The following is a 16981-nucleotide window of genomic DNA, read 5'->3' as shown; positions in this document are numbered from 1 at the left end:
CCGGCCCGCCCTCAGGGCGCGGTGGGAGCGCCCCTCACGCGCTGCCCGACAGCCCCGCGCGCAGCGCCCGCTTCTCACGCACGGCCGCCCCATCCGCCGGCATGGGAGACAGCGGCGGCGGCAGCCCAGAGATTGCAGCCTGGTCTCGGGCTGGCTGCGCTCCGGGATGGCTTCTCCCGGGCGGGGGGCCCTGTCAGCGCACGGTCCCTCTCCTGTCCTCCCTCCCCGCCGCGCCATGGCGGCTGCGCGCGGGCTGAGGGGGAGCGCGGGGCTCCCCTGGCGGTGACGTGCGTTGCCATGGCGACGCCCAGGCAGCGTCTCGCGCCGTGGGGGGGGGCGGTGAGGGGATGACAACAAATATGGCGGAGAGGAGCAGGACGGCAGAGACGGGTCAGTGCCAGCCGCAGGCGCCTGGGCGGGGGGAGAGGGGAAGAGACCCCATCTCCAGGGGGTGAAGGCGAGGGGCTTCCAGCAGGGAGGAGAAGGCCTGTCCCGCTTGGAGTGCGGGAAACGGAGCTCTTCTCGCCGGGGAAAGGGAGGGAAGCTCTGAGGTGCAGAGGGGGCCCGGAGCAGGGAGGGAGCTCCCTGCCCAGGGAGCTGCGAGGAGGGGAAGGTCCTATCCCCGGAGGGACATCTTCCAGGGGCGAGGTGGCCGTGGGGGCAGGGAAAGAGGAAGGGCCCCGGGCTGGCTCAGGACCCAGGCGGGGACAGCTCCGGCTGCGGGGCTCTCTGGGGCGGTCAGCGCCGCGCGCGGGGAACGAAGCGGTGGCGTGAGGAGCAGAGCAAAGACTGGAGGGCGGGAGTGCCCTCACACAGGAAACCTTACCCCGCTTTACCTAGAAGGGAAAGTAAATAAGACGTGAAGGCTGAGGGTTGAAACTGAAGCCGCACCACGATGCTGCTGGCTCTGGGCTGACCTGCAGTGCTGCCTGCCCTGTCCCTGGGTCTGTAAGAAGCGCTTCACTTATGGCATGCGCTGTGCTGTCAGGGGCTCGAGCCGAGGGGTGAAGTGTGATTGTCCCATTCAGACCCCACTGGCAATAGCTCTGGCTGTGTGTGTGAGGATAAGTTTGTGGATGAAACTCAAGTTCTGGGCTTCTTCATATGTGAAATGGATTCTGTAGGTACAGGGGTCTCTCCTATTGTAACAAAACACAGTGGAGGTCTTTTCTGAAAGCTCCCAAAATAACTTATAAAAATTTATCAACATTGTGAGGATGAAACAAAGGTGATGACAGTTTTTCTGAGTATTTAATACCCCACAGCGTCATACATGTGAATTACCTAGATTCCTGGACCAAAAGCTCATTTTCCTTGCCTGCTGTGTTAGCTGCTGTGCATGTGCTTTTCTCCCTCAGAAGTGGCTCCATGTGTATGGAAGATGCATTATCCATAAAACTGACTTTGGATTTTTGGACCACTCAAGGTGAAATAAAGTGAAAAATATGTGAAGTGCTCTGTGTACTCTGTGTACTCTGGAAAACAATACCACGAGGGCTGTATCTGAATAGATTGGCCTAAGGTTCTTGAACTTCCAGTCTGTTTCAAGCCTGCTCTTTACGAACCCCTGAAACCATGTTGAGAAGTTTATTATACATTAAGCTTTCCGTGGAGCAGGTGATTTGTTTCATCTGCTGTGCAACACTGTACTAAACACAGCTGATCCGCTCTGACTGCACCATGAAACGGACCGCATCTCCAGTGGCCATTTGACTTTGTCAGCTTTCCTACAAACTTCATCCACCTATGCCTATGTGCTTGCCAGTAACTTTCTATATAACATAGTAGAACTTGCTCACTATTTCTGGATGATTTCATAAAGTTACTTTTACATTGTGTTTCCTGCTGTATTCTTTAAATCTGTATCTTTACGATATTTGTTTTTTTATTTTTAACTCTGTCATGAATTTTTTCACATCTGTCCATTGCAGCTGGGTTATCCATCTTTTTCCTGTAAATGCATTGGTTCCATGAGCTTGTGCTGAAATCAAGTTTTGTTGCATGTTCCTGATATGTGTTCATTTTAATTTTTCAGTGCCTGTCTGACCATTTTGTAGCTCTAATTTGTGGGCCCCTTGCTGTCTGCAGTAACTAGATGAGTAATTCAAATGCAAAAAGTCACAAAAATAGGAAAAAGACCTATAACATTTTCATGGGGCTTGAAGAAACTGAATGAAACAAACTTGTGGTCTTGGCCCATTTTTTAGAGAGGGCATAGTAGGTGGGCTCTGGAAGAAGTTTCTGTCTCCCCCCACCCCTAGTTTAGGTATCTGACACTGATGTCATATACTTAAGTTAGGGAATATTCTTGTTTGTGGTATATCCTACTTCCAGTGTCATCATGCTCTGTCAGATATGGGCCATTCTTGAGGAGATCTGAGTCTAGCTCTGAAGCATGCATTTTACACACATGTAAATTTTTCTGTGTGTCTGCAGGGAGAACAACGCTATCAGAGGACAACATTGTTCAAACCATGTCAGTTGATTAACCAGTGTGGCTATGTTACACTTGCTGTTACATTTTTTGCAAATACACCGTGTTTTTTTTCCTGAGTCAGAAGATGCAAATAATAGCTGTCTTCCCATCTTGAAATACTGTTATTTCTAATTTTCAAATGGGAAAACTGCAGTACAGTAAGACTGAAGGTAACTTACCTGTGCTTTATAGCAACACAGATCACTTGTTATGGAAGTGCTATTCTTCTCCTTGTTTGCTTACACACATCTGAGGTGTTTTCGACCTGTCTAAACTTAGTTTTGAAAATATGCCATGTCAAGAGGTTCTGTATATCAATTATACTTTATGGGAAACATATCTTTTTATTATGTAAGACTTTTGTATTTCAGTTTTATTAGTATTTCCTTATTCTTGTGTCTTAGGATATTAAAAGTTAATCTTTCTTACACTGGTCATTGTACTTATTGTTTCTTTATAAAATCTTTTAATATTTTAATTCTTTGTTCATGTAGAAAATTTTTGTTTCTGTAGTAGATTTTGCATATTTGTAAGCTTTTTCTTTTTTTTCCCATGGGGAGGACGATGAGGACACTCACCTTTCTATGAAGTACAAAAGAAAGTCTGCTGTCAACCCTTCTTGCGCTGTCACGTTTAGCATTATTTTTTAGGTCCCAGCTTAAGCCAATCTGTGTGTTTCAAATGAGATTGAGATTTAACACAGAAGGTAGATTACTTCATATCTGTCTACTGCAGTGTTCATATTCTGGTACTGGGCACTCTGGACTAGGGAGACATCTGGTCTAATCCATTAAAATAATTCCTGTGTTCTGATATTTGGTTAGGGCGCTGCAAATCCCATTGCAATCAACTCCTTTTTTTTGGCTGGTTCCTCTGAACTTCTCAGATCAGCTTTCTGCAATAAGCCATAAGTTTGTCAGCTTCTGTGGTTGGGTTCTCCAAGTCACAAGTTTGGGATGAAGTCTGCAGGAGAATGGAAGGAACTAAGACTAATGAGTTACTTCCATGTGCTTCTTGGTTTGCCTTCTTAGTGTTCTGCTCAACAACCCTTGATGTCTTACACCTTTAGAAATACAGGATACAGCAAGATGGCCAGTTCAGTTGAGTTTCTTTAAAAATCAGATCAACATTATTCTTACAATTTAAATATGACCTTATTAATTGTCTAAGGAGACTTTAAGAACAGGCCTGAGTGAGTATGGAATCCCTGCACTTGCTTATTTTTTAACCTGTAAACTGACTTCTATCAATATTTGCATAATCACTTTATCTTTCTCATAAATTGAACACAAAGATCAAATGAAAGTATTTAGCTGACTTTGATGTGATAGTGCTGAGTTGCTGTTTTGAAGGAGAGCTTTTTATTATTCAAAGAATAATTATTCTTTGAAAAATATTTGATCGCGTATGGTATGAATGCACTCTAGTATGGAGAACTTCCTGCTTTCATTTAGATGGCATTAGTTGTTAAATAAAGAGCTGAATTAAGACAACTAGTTCTATAGCCATTTTTTTTTCTTTAAATATAATCCTTATGGGAAACTGAACTCTCATTCCTCAGCTTTGTCACGAGGAAATGTAAAATAGGGTAAATTACCTAGCTATTTTAACACTAGTACTTGTAGTCTCAGTCTTTAAAATGATGCCAAATGTCACTGGTATTTCTGCTCTCCTAGGCAAATTCAATTTCTTAAATTGAATTAGGCTTTCTTAAATTCTTTCTGAATGTTCATGTGTATATAAACAATATAGCTTATTTCCTAACCTACACAAATATGTAGCTTTGCAGATTACTAGTCTGTATGCACAACTGAATCCCAGCGTTGGGGAAAAGTAGTGCATCTGTCTCCTGTATCCTCCTATCAGCAGGAAAAGAATTCAAGTCAGACAATCCATAAGGGTACTGGGCCCAGACTTGCAGATGTTTCCACATGGTAAAGAGCAATTTGCAGTTGTTTATAAAATGCTGCAGTATGTATTTGTAAACAAATTCAAGATATGTTTTGTTCAACAAATACATTTGTGAGAAGTTACTGACAGCATGGGTACTTTATTTAAGGCATATCAGAGTCATGGAGATATCACATAAAAGTTTATTAGTGAATTTTAAGCACTCTAAGATCATTAGCTACTTTGCTTTTTATTTACAGAGATGAATAATTGTTGCTACAGAAAAATAATATAATAATCATTACAGTATATTAATGTTAGATTGATATTCACCTTATTTCTCACTTTTTAAGTTATCTAGTTGAAAGAATCCCCACTGGAAGAATTTGCTGAAGAAGAGCTGCTAATATATTTTCGGTGCTTATAGCTTTGATCATGTTCTGTTGCATAATTTGCCATATAAGGAAACCTGAGAAATATTAATGAAGCCTTTATACAGCCAGAAGATATAATTTCAGAAAAAGAAAGAGAAACAGCAATGTGTTGGGTATTCCAGTTGCCACCTCTTAATGGTTTACCATTTCCTAGCCATATTTCAAACACTTTTTTCTTTGACAGATAATCAAAGCTTTTGAAAGTTACTTACCTCAAGCCTCCCAACATTTTTCTTTCAGAGAAGTTCAAAGCACCCTATTAATTATTAGCACTTGTGAGACAAGGTTTTTGAATTTATAAAAAGTAAAATGAGACATATGGAGAATTTAAATAGGTTTTATACTGAAATTTGTAGAACAAGTTTCTGCAAGTTTCTTTAGTGTTGCTGTCACTGTATTTTCAGAAATCTCATGCCAAAAAAAACCCAAAGCAACCAACCTCCCAACAAACAAACAAACAAAATAAACAAAACCAGGTCAACCTCAGAATGCATTTATATGGCCTACACAGCGTTACTATTTTTTTAAGTCCAGCTTAAGTTCATGAAAATAGCTTTTACATTCAGCTTCCTGTGCTAAAAGGTTGCTGGCTTGATCTCATTGGGCCACTGGGACTGGGAAGCAGATCTGCAGCACAAGCAGGATTACCAAATGGGATACCTAGTAATGATAGCTGTTATCTTTCAGAGAACTGGGCAACTTATCTAGCCTTTTCCTTCCTCCTGCTCCTCTCTCCTCCAGCAACACCTGCTTAAGAATAAGAGCAACAGAGTGAAAGGACTGTATCATCCATCTTTATGTTTTTCGTTTTTAAGAGCTAGGATACCACAATAACAGAAAACACCAAACCCTGGATGAATCAGGTGCTACAAGACATGGAGAAGAATTTGGTACAGAAATTTAGTGCTCGCATCATTCAGATCCAGCAGTGCTGCTGCTGCTCAGCAGCGGTGCTGCAGGTTGCAAACATGGCTGTTTGCACCATGCTACATCACTCTAGTTTCTGGAGGGTTAACTGTGCTGCCCTTTTCCAGAACTGTGTGATTCTATAGAAACCAGCTCAGGTTTCTCAAGTAATACCCAAATGTAGTTGGCATGCAGAGCTTTGACACAGAATTGCTATGTTTAGGTTGCATTGTACCTGAGATAATAAGTCGTTCCAGCCTCAAGCTGTGCCTGCAATTAATCTACGATAGAGGTAAACCAAATTACAAGTAACTGAGAATTGGCTGTAGGTACACATTTATGTGCCCCATGTCTCAGTTTCCCTGTCACGTTGTCTCAGCAACTCCTTATTTTCTTGACAGTGCCACAGAGGGCAAGTTTGTCATTTAAGAACCTTGAAGTGCCATACTTTTTAACACTAGAATTGGAAATATATACATATTTTTTTAATAGTATTTTTACAATTTGTATGTCAAAATTGTTAGCACAACTCTTTCATGAGTAAAGATATTCAGATATGTATGTATAGTAGTAATGTGTTTTCATGATTGATACTAGTTTAGGATAAATAACGTATTAAGGTTAGAGATAACATTTATACAATGTGATACATACATTTTCTAATACATCTGTCCCTATTCTTGCAGCATGGTTAACTGGCTAACTTCATAGATTTGTAGTGGCAAAAAACAACCATAAAGAAGAGTGTGTGGGTAGCAAATAGTTATCTTGAAATATTATTACTACATAAATAAGCTGACTTTATTTCATTTACTTGCTAATTCACAGAGCTATTTACTAAGCAGTGGCTCTCTCAGTCGTGAATGAGAACTGGCAAGATTTTGCTTTTACGTATTGTTTCATAATCACCTTGAAAAATGTGTTGAATTTCAATCTCTTCAAAAGCAAGAGGAACATCAGTTCCTGTGAAGCACTAGAGCAGAACAGCAGGAATCCATTCCAAAGAAAGCCCAACTGGATTCATTACAGGTCTGCTGATGTGTTTTCATTTGCAATAAGCAGTAAAGCTACTCTGCGATTACAGTAAACTTTAGAATAGGATAACACCTATCAAGTGGCTATCATATTTTCATGCATATAATCTGCACGTAAGATAGCACACACTTGATGAATGAAATATTCCTTAAATAACCTATAAAAATCCAAAGTCAGTGTGGTTATTTTAGGGAACCTGTCCAAGTGAAATAGGATTGTGAGATAAACTTGCCTCTGGACTGCTTACCTGTACCTGCAGTCTGTCCTACTGCTGAGTAACAGATGTTTTGTAACTACACAGAATAACATTATATCTGGTAGTTATTTTATTTCTAAGCAGTAAGAATAGTAATTTGATCATAGAGCTTTCTCTGTGTAAGCCTTCAAGTAGGTAGAATTTTGGTTTGTGTTCTGAATATTTGAAATAATTTGTATGCATTTCACATTCCTATAAATATTGTATCAGTGTAGCATTTGCTTAGTTAAAAAACTGCTGAATATGGTGTAATAGTAGTGTTCTCTGTAGTGTTCCTGTTACTACATTGCTGATGCAAGAGACTTAATGGATCAAATTTGCTTTGCTGACATTTTTATGTTAGAAAACAGGAATTCTTAAACAACACTTAAACCTTTTGCTCCACAGTGGTTACACTTTGTGAGTAAAATAAAATACTGTAATGACCTAATGATTTAATTTGATTTGAAATTCTAGATTATGTTGTAGTGTTTATTACCTAAAGAATAATTTCAGCTATTTGTGTGGGCAGCACTTGGGTGGAAGAAATCCTCAATAGCTTAAAAACTATTGCTTTTTGGAATCAACTGTTTCAGAAAGTAGAGGGAAAGACACAATTCTCAACTAAGAATTTACAGGAATTGTTTCAGTGAGTAATTATAATTATGGCAGTAATTAATAGTTAATTAATTTCAACAACCTTGGGGAAAAAAGTTATTCCAAAAGTAGTACCAAAATCCCCAAATTGTTTTTATGTATTCTAATTTAAAAAAAATTAACTCTGAAGTGCAGGAATCAAAATCTTTCTTGCTGTGTCCAAGACTGTTGTTGACTGACAGAAGACATGCCTACTGCTAAACAAAAAATAAACAAGAAGAAAGGATAAAACCGTATCTTTAAATTGTACACATTCAAGAGCCAAGGGAAAATAGAACTTCAACCCAGAGAAAGATGCAAAAATTATGTTGTGTAATACACAGGGTGGAAATTGTCATTGAACTTACAGATGGCCCAATTTTCACTTGTTTCACTTAACCCCAGCAATTGGAGCACTATGCAACTATCTCTCTTCCAATCATTTGTGAAATACAGGGTGTTGAAGAGAAGGGTGGTGCTACGCACAGCTGCTGATGTGCTCGCCTATAAGATCTTGTGCTTGGTGGAGCCACCATAGTAAAGCTGTCTCCCGTGGCCAAGGATTCATTGCCAGCATAAAGATGTCAGTGGCTGAGTCAGGAACTGGATTTGTGCCTCTTGACATTTAGACATACTTGGTGGTATTCAAATTTTTTTTTTTATTTGGACTGGTCCATCCAGAACAAATTTACTGCAACCACACCATAGATGCCAAAAAAACCAAAATACCTCTGAAGAATGGATTTGGTGTAGTACAACACCTGATGGCTTTTGGGGAATACTTGGGAATGAGAAAAAAGCCAGATCCAAGCTAGAAGCCACAGCTGTATTACCTCTGTGCTGGACTTGAATGAATTCAAATAGTCCGGTTTTTATCTTGGGCACAGCATCCCATCTATAGCTGGCTTTCTTAGGCCTTTTTAGGCTCTCAGCAGATAAGCTATTGTCCAGCAAAATATGGTATGGACATCTCTTCAAATATAGGTCTGGAAAGCCCCTGCAAAATCAGCAGACTTCTCGGCAAAAGTGCTGGGAAGTCAATCTGAAAGGTGCAATGTTCATAAATGGCAAAAATACTGTTGATAAAATTTTCTTTTATAACCTAGCCAATATTCTTGAAAGACTTCCATAGGATGTAGTGTTCTTATATTGAAAGCAATAGAATATGATTGTACTACATAGTCTGTAGGCCAGATCTGCTGTTGCTTTATCAGTGTAAGTATGGATTATCTTTGCCTCTAGAAATCCTTCTGCATTTAGAATTAAATTTGGTCTGCCTCAGCCATAACTAGCTGAATCAACATCTTTTGGATGATGCTATTGAGGTTACTCAGAAATATCTTTTAGTAAGCATTTGGTAGGTAGTCATTCTGCATTTAAAAACTTTATCAAAGAAAGGCTTTTGAAAATATCCAGTATAGACATGTGTCTGAATAGTGTACCTGACAGCTTAAGCTAGTTATCCTGCTTTTATTCAGCGCTCAATACCTGGGGCAGATATTGGAACCGTGTATCTGTCGATTGTTCTCTTCCTTTCCTGCCACTTCTTCCATCTTCCCCATGTTACTATGAAAATAGGTGCATACAAACTGTTCCCCCCCCTCCCTCCCCCACATTATGCAACATGGGAAATGTTTACAGCATTTTAAGAAGCTCAGCCTCCAACTTCTTTCTCCAGTTTTGTGGATAGTATAACAAGCTTTTGCCCTTACCTGACATTTTCTACTGTCCGCATTTCCAAACCCTGCAATTGTATGCATATTTTGACTCAGTATTTTTTGCAGGTCGTGGGCAATCCTTGTCTTTGGAAAACCAGTTGCTTATAGATTTCAAAAATGCATGAGATCCTGAGAAAGAAATCTGTAGTATTTTACAGGGCTTCAGCTTTAGCTCTTCAGTTTCCCCCCATGCCATTGAATCCTTATTTCCTCTTCCTTGGAAGTAAATGTTCTTTCCCTCCCCTAATCTTTTGCTGACCTCAAACTTGATTTCCTATGTACTCTTCCACTGGCATTTCATCATCTCCAGTTATTCATATGTGGTCCTCATTCCCTGAGTTGTTTCCTATCTTCCAGAAAGGATGGACTTTCTCAAACAACTGCCTTTTTTTTTGGATGCAGTTCTGAGGACTAGCTGAGTTCTGTAGCTTATTTACTCCTCTCTCTGCTAGTTGGAGATGTATGTGATGCATCACACTTTTTCTTACAATTTGTATGTTTTATGTTTTTATTTGGTCTGTTTTTTGTTTAAAGACGTATTGCTACTATAGCAACTGTAGCATCATGTGATACCTTTGATATTATCAAATGCCAAATACTTGTTAAAGAATAAATCAGTGTATCAGATGAAATTCACTGTTTCTTTCAATGTTTTTAAATAAACACATTTTTCAGTTAACATATTTAGCACTATTAATTTTTTCAGCATTTCTTTCCTTTAGAGTGATGAGTGTTTCAGTGGAGAGGTTAGAAATTGTAAGTACAGTAAAAAGAGTAATGGATATTATTTTTTCTTGCTTACTGCATTTGAAACATTACTTGCATCTTTTTTTTTTTCCTTTCATATAGAATAATTGTTCATACCTTCCTGGAGATTTTTGGTTTCACTAAAGGGATACAAAAAATTCAATTTCCATCTGCATCTGACAAGAATATATATCCTTGGAGATAGCCCACATTTAGATAATAAATAAATATTCTTGAAGTAAATAATGAAGTTACACTTTCAGGTTCAAGACTGGAAACAAATATTACATATAAAAAAAAAAAAAGTCATATTTTCTTTTCCTATAAACTCACAAGATAATACCAGTTGCTGGAAACAGGAATCAATGTTCAGAGCCAGGTATTGTCTTAGTTCATTGTTCTTCACTTTGTTTCAGAAAGGAGGTGTAAATGACCCTGGACATAACTGGATCTCTATTTGGATCCTTTTTTTTTTTAATGGACTAGATAGTATAGATTTCTCATCATCTTTTCATGCTTAATCAGCTAGTAAGTTGACAACTTTGTCATGGGCAAAGCACCTTTATGTACTTTTTTGTTCCTGCTTCCCTTCGGGCTGCCTACTGTCTGCTCAAAATGAGCACTCAAGCAAAGTGTTCTTTGCAGTACTACCAAGCCCTCTGTAGAGACTTCATGAGAACACCTTCACTGATCATTGTGCTTTGACATGCTTTTTCCACTCTCAGCTTGGATGCCATACCTCTGCTTAAGTATATCAGAGTGGACATGTATTTCTAAAGAAGCATGAGGTATTTAGGTGTACTTGGCCTTCTGAACCAAAAGAAAAAGTTAATGGTGCATTAGCCAAAGAATTGCATTTAGAAGGTTAAGAGGGTATGTTGCCTGGTGGCCTCTGTGGAAAAACTAGCTTGTTCAATAGAAGTAAAAAAACACAAAAATGAAAAACAAGTAATGGTGATGCTTCTTATTTATGCAACATACAATAAGCTTTTTCTAGTTGATAACATGAGCTGGCAGTTTATTTTTCCTGAGTAGTTTCAGAACCTTTGCAAAACTCAGAATTTACCTGGTAATCTCTGCAAAACTTGTGTTTGTCTTTTATTTTGTATGCTTTCTTGGCTATGAATATCTTCTTAGTATTGTGAGACAGTCTCTTGACAAGCAGTCTGTTGGTCAAACTGTGGGAGGAAAGTAATTGAAGTGACAATTGCTGTAAAGATGCTACATTTCAAATTGTGTTTCTAAATAACAATACAAGATGTTACTATTTTTTTAGAACTAGACCAAGCTGTGATAGAGAATGCAGTATTATGACATTCTCCTTCTTCTGCTTGACCTGTAAAGTAGGCAAAAGGGACAATATGGACACACAGTACCTGAACCTGAGACAGCAAGTATGGTTGTGTCATGGTTTTATGATTTTCGGTTATTGGTATTCCACATCATAGCATCATGTAGTGTATGTACCTGGTTCTCAGAAGAGAAGAGCTACTACATTCCCCAGAGGACTTTGCTACCCTGTTACCATTTTCTGGTCAGAGGGAAAGATAAAACTGTTTGCAGATCACGAGACGTTCTTTCTTCTCGTCCTGTCTCATCCCAGCAGCATCTTGCTCCCCCGCTGTCTCACCGTCGGTATTAGAGTAAGGCCTACCTTAATTTTGGACACTCTCTCTTATTTTATTGCATTTATTAACTTAATTTGTAATTATATTGTATTATATTGTGTTACTTTGCATTCCAATATCTTATTTAGTAAATTAGTTTGTTTCTCCTCAGATCATTGCTACTGTTTTGTTTTTAGGCCCATCTCCCTACCCTTTTTCCCTTTTCCCTTTCCTGGGGCGTTGGTCCATGGGTCCCCCGCCCCATTAGTCACAGAAACGGGCTGAACCATCCCATAAACCATTGACAGATTCGTACCATGTAGGGTATTTTTCCAAAATCTTGGGATTTGTAGTCTTAATGTATTTTTTCCTTTTCTCTTCTGATTACAGAGACAGTGAGTTAAGTAAATTTCGGATTGACAACACTATGCAGTGTGATTAGATTCTGAGGGTCATGCCCTGTCCTTCCTTCAGGATATGTGGTTGTGAAGACAATTGCTTTTTCTTCTTCTTCATTGCATTTCTGAAATCAGTGGAAATGGAATTCCAAGTTCCTGACTGCTGCTGCCTGTAGAATTTTTAGGATAGCTATAGAGCATTCAGATCTGGTAGCAGACATAACTTCTACCAGTGTTGCTGTAGCTTAGGAACATTGTTATATAAATCTTTTAATTAAAATATGTGAAGAACAGTGGAACATCATGAGCTATTAACAGTATAGATTTCATGGGGTTTCCATATAAATGCAGATATAAAAGAATTTTGATAAAATTACAGTGTTTGCAGTTTTCTGATAGGTGGAGAAGACACTGTTATTGACATATCCTTCATAAGAATTGCTAGTCCAAAACATAAGCTGACCAACATTCATCTAGAGACTTGTTATGTTTAGAAGCTATTAGGAGGTTTTGTTGGACATCTGAGCAAATTTCTGTTTATTGCAAACTGTACTGAGAGTCCATATTCACTTCTTTGTGAGTTTACAATAACTATATTGCTCAATGCTGATGAAGGTCTTTGCTACAGTACTTGGAAACTTCTCTTGGCCTCTGGAGGATGAGAATCTGATTGTTAGATCCTTAAGCAGTATAAGTTTTCATCTTAATTGGCCAATATCCAGAAAGGGAAGAAATGGTAGCTGGAATGGTAGGTTTTTAAATTCTGTAGCACTGTTACTCCATTTGGCATTAATTTAGCCAAAATAATTCAGTTTTCACAGTGTATATTTTAGACCTAGTGACTTGATTTTGATGTGTCATTCAGATTTCAATTCCTCTTCTGATCAGAATCTAAAGTAGAATATTCAAAACTGATTAGAAGAGCCAGCCTACACTAGATTCACAACCAAAGGCGAAGCAAGTTTGCTTGTTTTGGACATTTCCTGTGAAGAATCATGGATTTTTTTAACTTTTTTTTTTGACTGTACAGAAGAGATAAAATTAAAATGAAAATCAGCATATTTGGAAAGTAGTTTGTTCATATTATCGTAAAGAGTGGTAACTTAAAAGCAGTAGTAGTTTTCTTTTGTGAGCAACAGCAAGAATCCTAATTTGGTCCTGATAATAGAATAAGATCAGAGGCACCTTGATGACATATGTAATATTTAAAAAAACACTTCCTCGAAGCTCAGTTGCAGCTATTGTATCTTTTCATGTTACCTTACCCTTCCACTTGTTTATCCTTGTTAGGCAGTAAGCCTGATTATAAGTATGATGTGGGTTTTCCAGGGAAATTTTTGCGTCTGTTTTCATGCAGCTGTGCTCTCCTCTACTTAATGTAGCATGGAGGTAGCTGCTTGCTGCCATCTCCATGGGTTCTGAAGTTCATCACAGCTGGAAGTGGATTCGTTGTTTACCCAGTGCGGGGAATAACTATTACTTACTTTCTCTAGAAGCTGCAGTTTTTTTTAGAAAATGTACCTAAATTTGCATGATGTTTACTATAGCAAATACTGTTTTCAGCTTTGCCTGAATTAAAAATTGTTTGCTTTACCCTTTGAACTTGAGAATAGTATGAAGCTCTGGAAGTTTTCAAACTCTTTCTGCTAAGAATCCCAGTTCCTTGTGACTGATTCTGTTCATTTTCACTATTTTGATGTGAAGTTTATTCATAATGACAATGGTGATGAATGCAGACACCCAAAGACACTGTCCAGATTTTATTTTACAACCTTACGTAGTGACTTACAGAGATTTCATACACCTACAGATTATTTTCTTGATAGAAATTTGCCATTAAAGTTTAATACTGTGGTAAAAGTAAATCCTAGAGATTTGCTGGAGACTCCAGGTGTTTAAGATATGAAGAATTAGAATAAAATAGTCATGTATCTTTCAACCTGTAAGAAAAATAAGTGACAAAATAAGACCTACAGTATGAGAAAATTTCTTTGCTAAGTTAATTTTGCCTTTACTAGTCTTATCTCACCTTTTTTTCAAAGGACAACTTGTTCTTGAGAATAATGTGATATGTTCTTCAGTTAATTCTCTTCTTCCCCTATCATTTTATTTGAGATTGAAGCGCTATTTCCCTTCCCCACAATGTTCGGTCATGCGTCTTTGCCATCAGCCAGGAGCATCTACTTGGGGCTCCCCAGTTGTGAAGGGGAGAGGTCTTACAACACCTTGTAACATGGTTCTCACCATCTAAAGATTGTAATGTATTATCAGCAGCACTTGCTGCATCTGCTGAACACACAACTGTGAAGCCATGTCTCATCATCTCGTAATACAGCAGTGCAAGCTCAGCTTAGATGTTTTCTTTATCAGGTAAGGGAGACACGCCAGATGGGACATAATGCTGTTATGTAGTATTCTGCCTGTTTGTCCTACAATTGTCTTACGATGGCAATACTATGTTATCTTTCCTCCTTTCATCTTTATCTAAGTGGTATTTCCCAGCAATCTTTTAAGAATTGGAAGATGCCTATTATTTTTAGTTGAGTCTTGCAAGTGAACATTTACCAAGAGGAGAAGTTCAGTCTTCTTGCTGCTATACTCAGCTGGCTCCCCGCTTCCCATCTTTCACTTCAATCCTTGGCTACTCCGTCATTCTTGGGGGAGGTCTGCAGGTTTTCCCTGAATGTTTCTTTGTATCTTGGATTTGGTGTGTTGGATTGTAAATGATGCATTTGACTTACCGCAATGGTTATATGGAGTCTCTTAACCAAAGCGGCACTGAAGTGCAATCTAGGATATTCTTTTTCTGTGGCTGCTGTTATTAATGAGAGGTTGCATGATTCAGAGGGATGAGTTGCATTGAGTGACATGACCATGGCCATACAGACATACAGACGCTCTGTTGAAGTCTAGGTCTGCCTCTGGTGTTGCCAGACTTCAAGTAAAAGGTATCAGCAATGCTGCTAGACTCTGCAGAGTAAAAAACACATAGCTGAAATATCATTAAGCAAATGATTTTACATTTAGATAAAACAGTTGCCCACAGATTGCTATCTATGGGTAATCATTCATTCTGAAACTAATAACCTTGAGGTTGCAAATAATAATTTGGTTAAAAAATAATAGCACACAGTATATAATTCCTCAATTTTTGTATTATGATAAAATAAGAAAAGATCTAAATTCTCTTTGTTCTGTTACAGGACTTCTCAAAGAAAGTAAGTTTCAAATTTCTTCCCTGCAAATTTATATGCCAAGTGTTGACATAGATATACATATTTTTTAATCTGGGATTTATATACCTCTGAAAATATGGGTGTATAATGGAAGGGCTGCCAGACCCTTTAGCTGTGGTGTCACTAACACATTGATGTAATTTGTTACCTCAGCTAAGGTGTTTTGCCTCAAGAGGTGGAATACATTTATGTATGGAAAGGTCACTTTTAATTAATAAGCTGTTTTCATCATTCAGGGCAATATGAATTGCTTGTAACATTTGTGTGAAATAGTTTTCAATATAAAAATAAAACAAATTGAGCTTTATGTCACATTCATCATTGCCTATAACCCATTTAAATGTCAAAAAATCAGTGCAGACCAAAAGTCTATTTCTAGAAGCCTCAGTAGCCGTATTTATCAGAGTGAAATAAGATATTATCATCCCATTATTCCATCATACGCCTTCTGCTCTTGAAGACATAAAGTTTACTTCTGGTTTTCTCTAACACAGAATATAGTTGTTCTATTGTCAAATATTTTTGTCCAAACAGTAAGTAATGCAGAAAATGATGAGCCAATGTTGGAAGAATGAACAGCTAATTATATTATTATATTTATATATTATTTTATATGTCATTATATATTATATATATATATTATATTATATATATTATATATCTCTTTCATTAACGTGTCTAATTCAGTATAGAAATATTAAATTATTTTCTTCTGCATTTCTCAAATAAAAAAAAATCACAGTGTTTTTGCATTCCTATTTGGAAACGAATTTTCTGCACACTGTAATTTACTAGACAGTGTAATTTGACTGAGAGGACAAGGTTTTCAATATCTACACTAATGGTGTATTTTGACAAAAATCGTGCAGTAGTGTAGAAAATTTATAACATATATTTTATTTTGAAATAAAAAAAGGTATATTTAAAATTTTTCTTTACTCCAATTGTTTTTCTGAGCCTTGTTTGCTGAGAAAGCAAGGTTTGCATGATCACCTCTCCATGAATCTCTCTCTCCCTTCTAATAACTTTAAATTTTCAAATAGGTGTGGGATTTAACTGTTTTCAGAGGTTCTAAGTTCACATAAGATGCACGAAAACAGGCAGCGGGATAGAGGAAAAAGATCCCATTAATGCCCATAGGAATATGCTCCGATAGGATTTCAGTTCTGGGAAATCTACGCAAAATATGTATATTAGAGAGTTCCAGTCAAACCAAGTAGATCCAGCTGCAGATTAAATTTCATTGCATAAGTGTTCAACCGTAGGATGGGCAAGTGCAAGAGAACAGGCTGTGTAGTTTGTTAGAGAAGCTTTCATGTACAATGTTATTATTTTATTCAAATTCCTAAGTGAACTTTGAGAAGAAAGAGCTCATTGACTGGTGAGAATTCAATGTTATTTAGAAAACTGTATCCACCTACTGTTTTTTTTTTTAATTGTTTTTCTTTTCATGCTCATGCTTTATTTCTGCTTTTGCTGCAACAGGTAGTGACATAGGAGGTGATGAAATCATAGCAGGGAACGTGAACAAGTACACTGTTCTCCCAGCTGGTTATTCTGGACAGCCAAAAAAAGGACATCTTGTATTTGATGCCTGTTTTGAAAGTGGTAAGCATTTTCAGAATTACTTTATGTATATTTAAAGATTTGTATTAAAACAGTT

The 16981-nt window shown here is 38.0% G+C and overlaps 1 protein-coding gene across 4 annotated transcripts in view; it reads left to right on the top strand.

Moving 5' to 3' along the window:
• Positions 301-16981, top strand: part of LOC110402371 (cytosolic carboxypeptidase 6-like) — an 865976-nt gene continuing 849295 nt past the window's right edge. For 2 of the 4 annotated variants that reach the window (XM_021404383.1, XM_021404382.1), the window contains exons 1-3: positions 345-390; positions 15286-15300; positions 16804-16926. In XM_021404383.1, the coding sequence (XP_021260058.1) occupies positions 348-390; positions 15286-15300; positions 16804-16926 (181 nt within the window). In that variant the 5' untranslated portion in view covers positions 345-347. Of the gene's footprint in view, positions 391-15285; positions 15301-16803; positions 16927-16981 lie in introns of all 4 variants that reach the window. The other 2 variants (XM_021404385.1, XM_021404384.1) reach the window with 2 other exon arrangements.

The sequence above is a fragment of the Numida meleagris genome, chromosome 7 (assembly GCF_002078875.1).
Source record: "Numida meleagris isolate 19003 breed g44 Domestic line chromosome 7, NumMel1.0, whole genome shotgun sequence".
NCBI classification, from domain to species: domain Eukaryota; kingdom Metazoa; phylum Chordata; class Aves; order Galliformes; family Numididae; genus Numida; species Numida meleagris.
The sequence above is the reverse complement of the archived record's forward strand: the minus strand, read 5'-3'. Positions and strand labels throughout refer to the sequence as shown.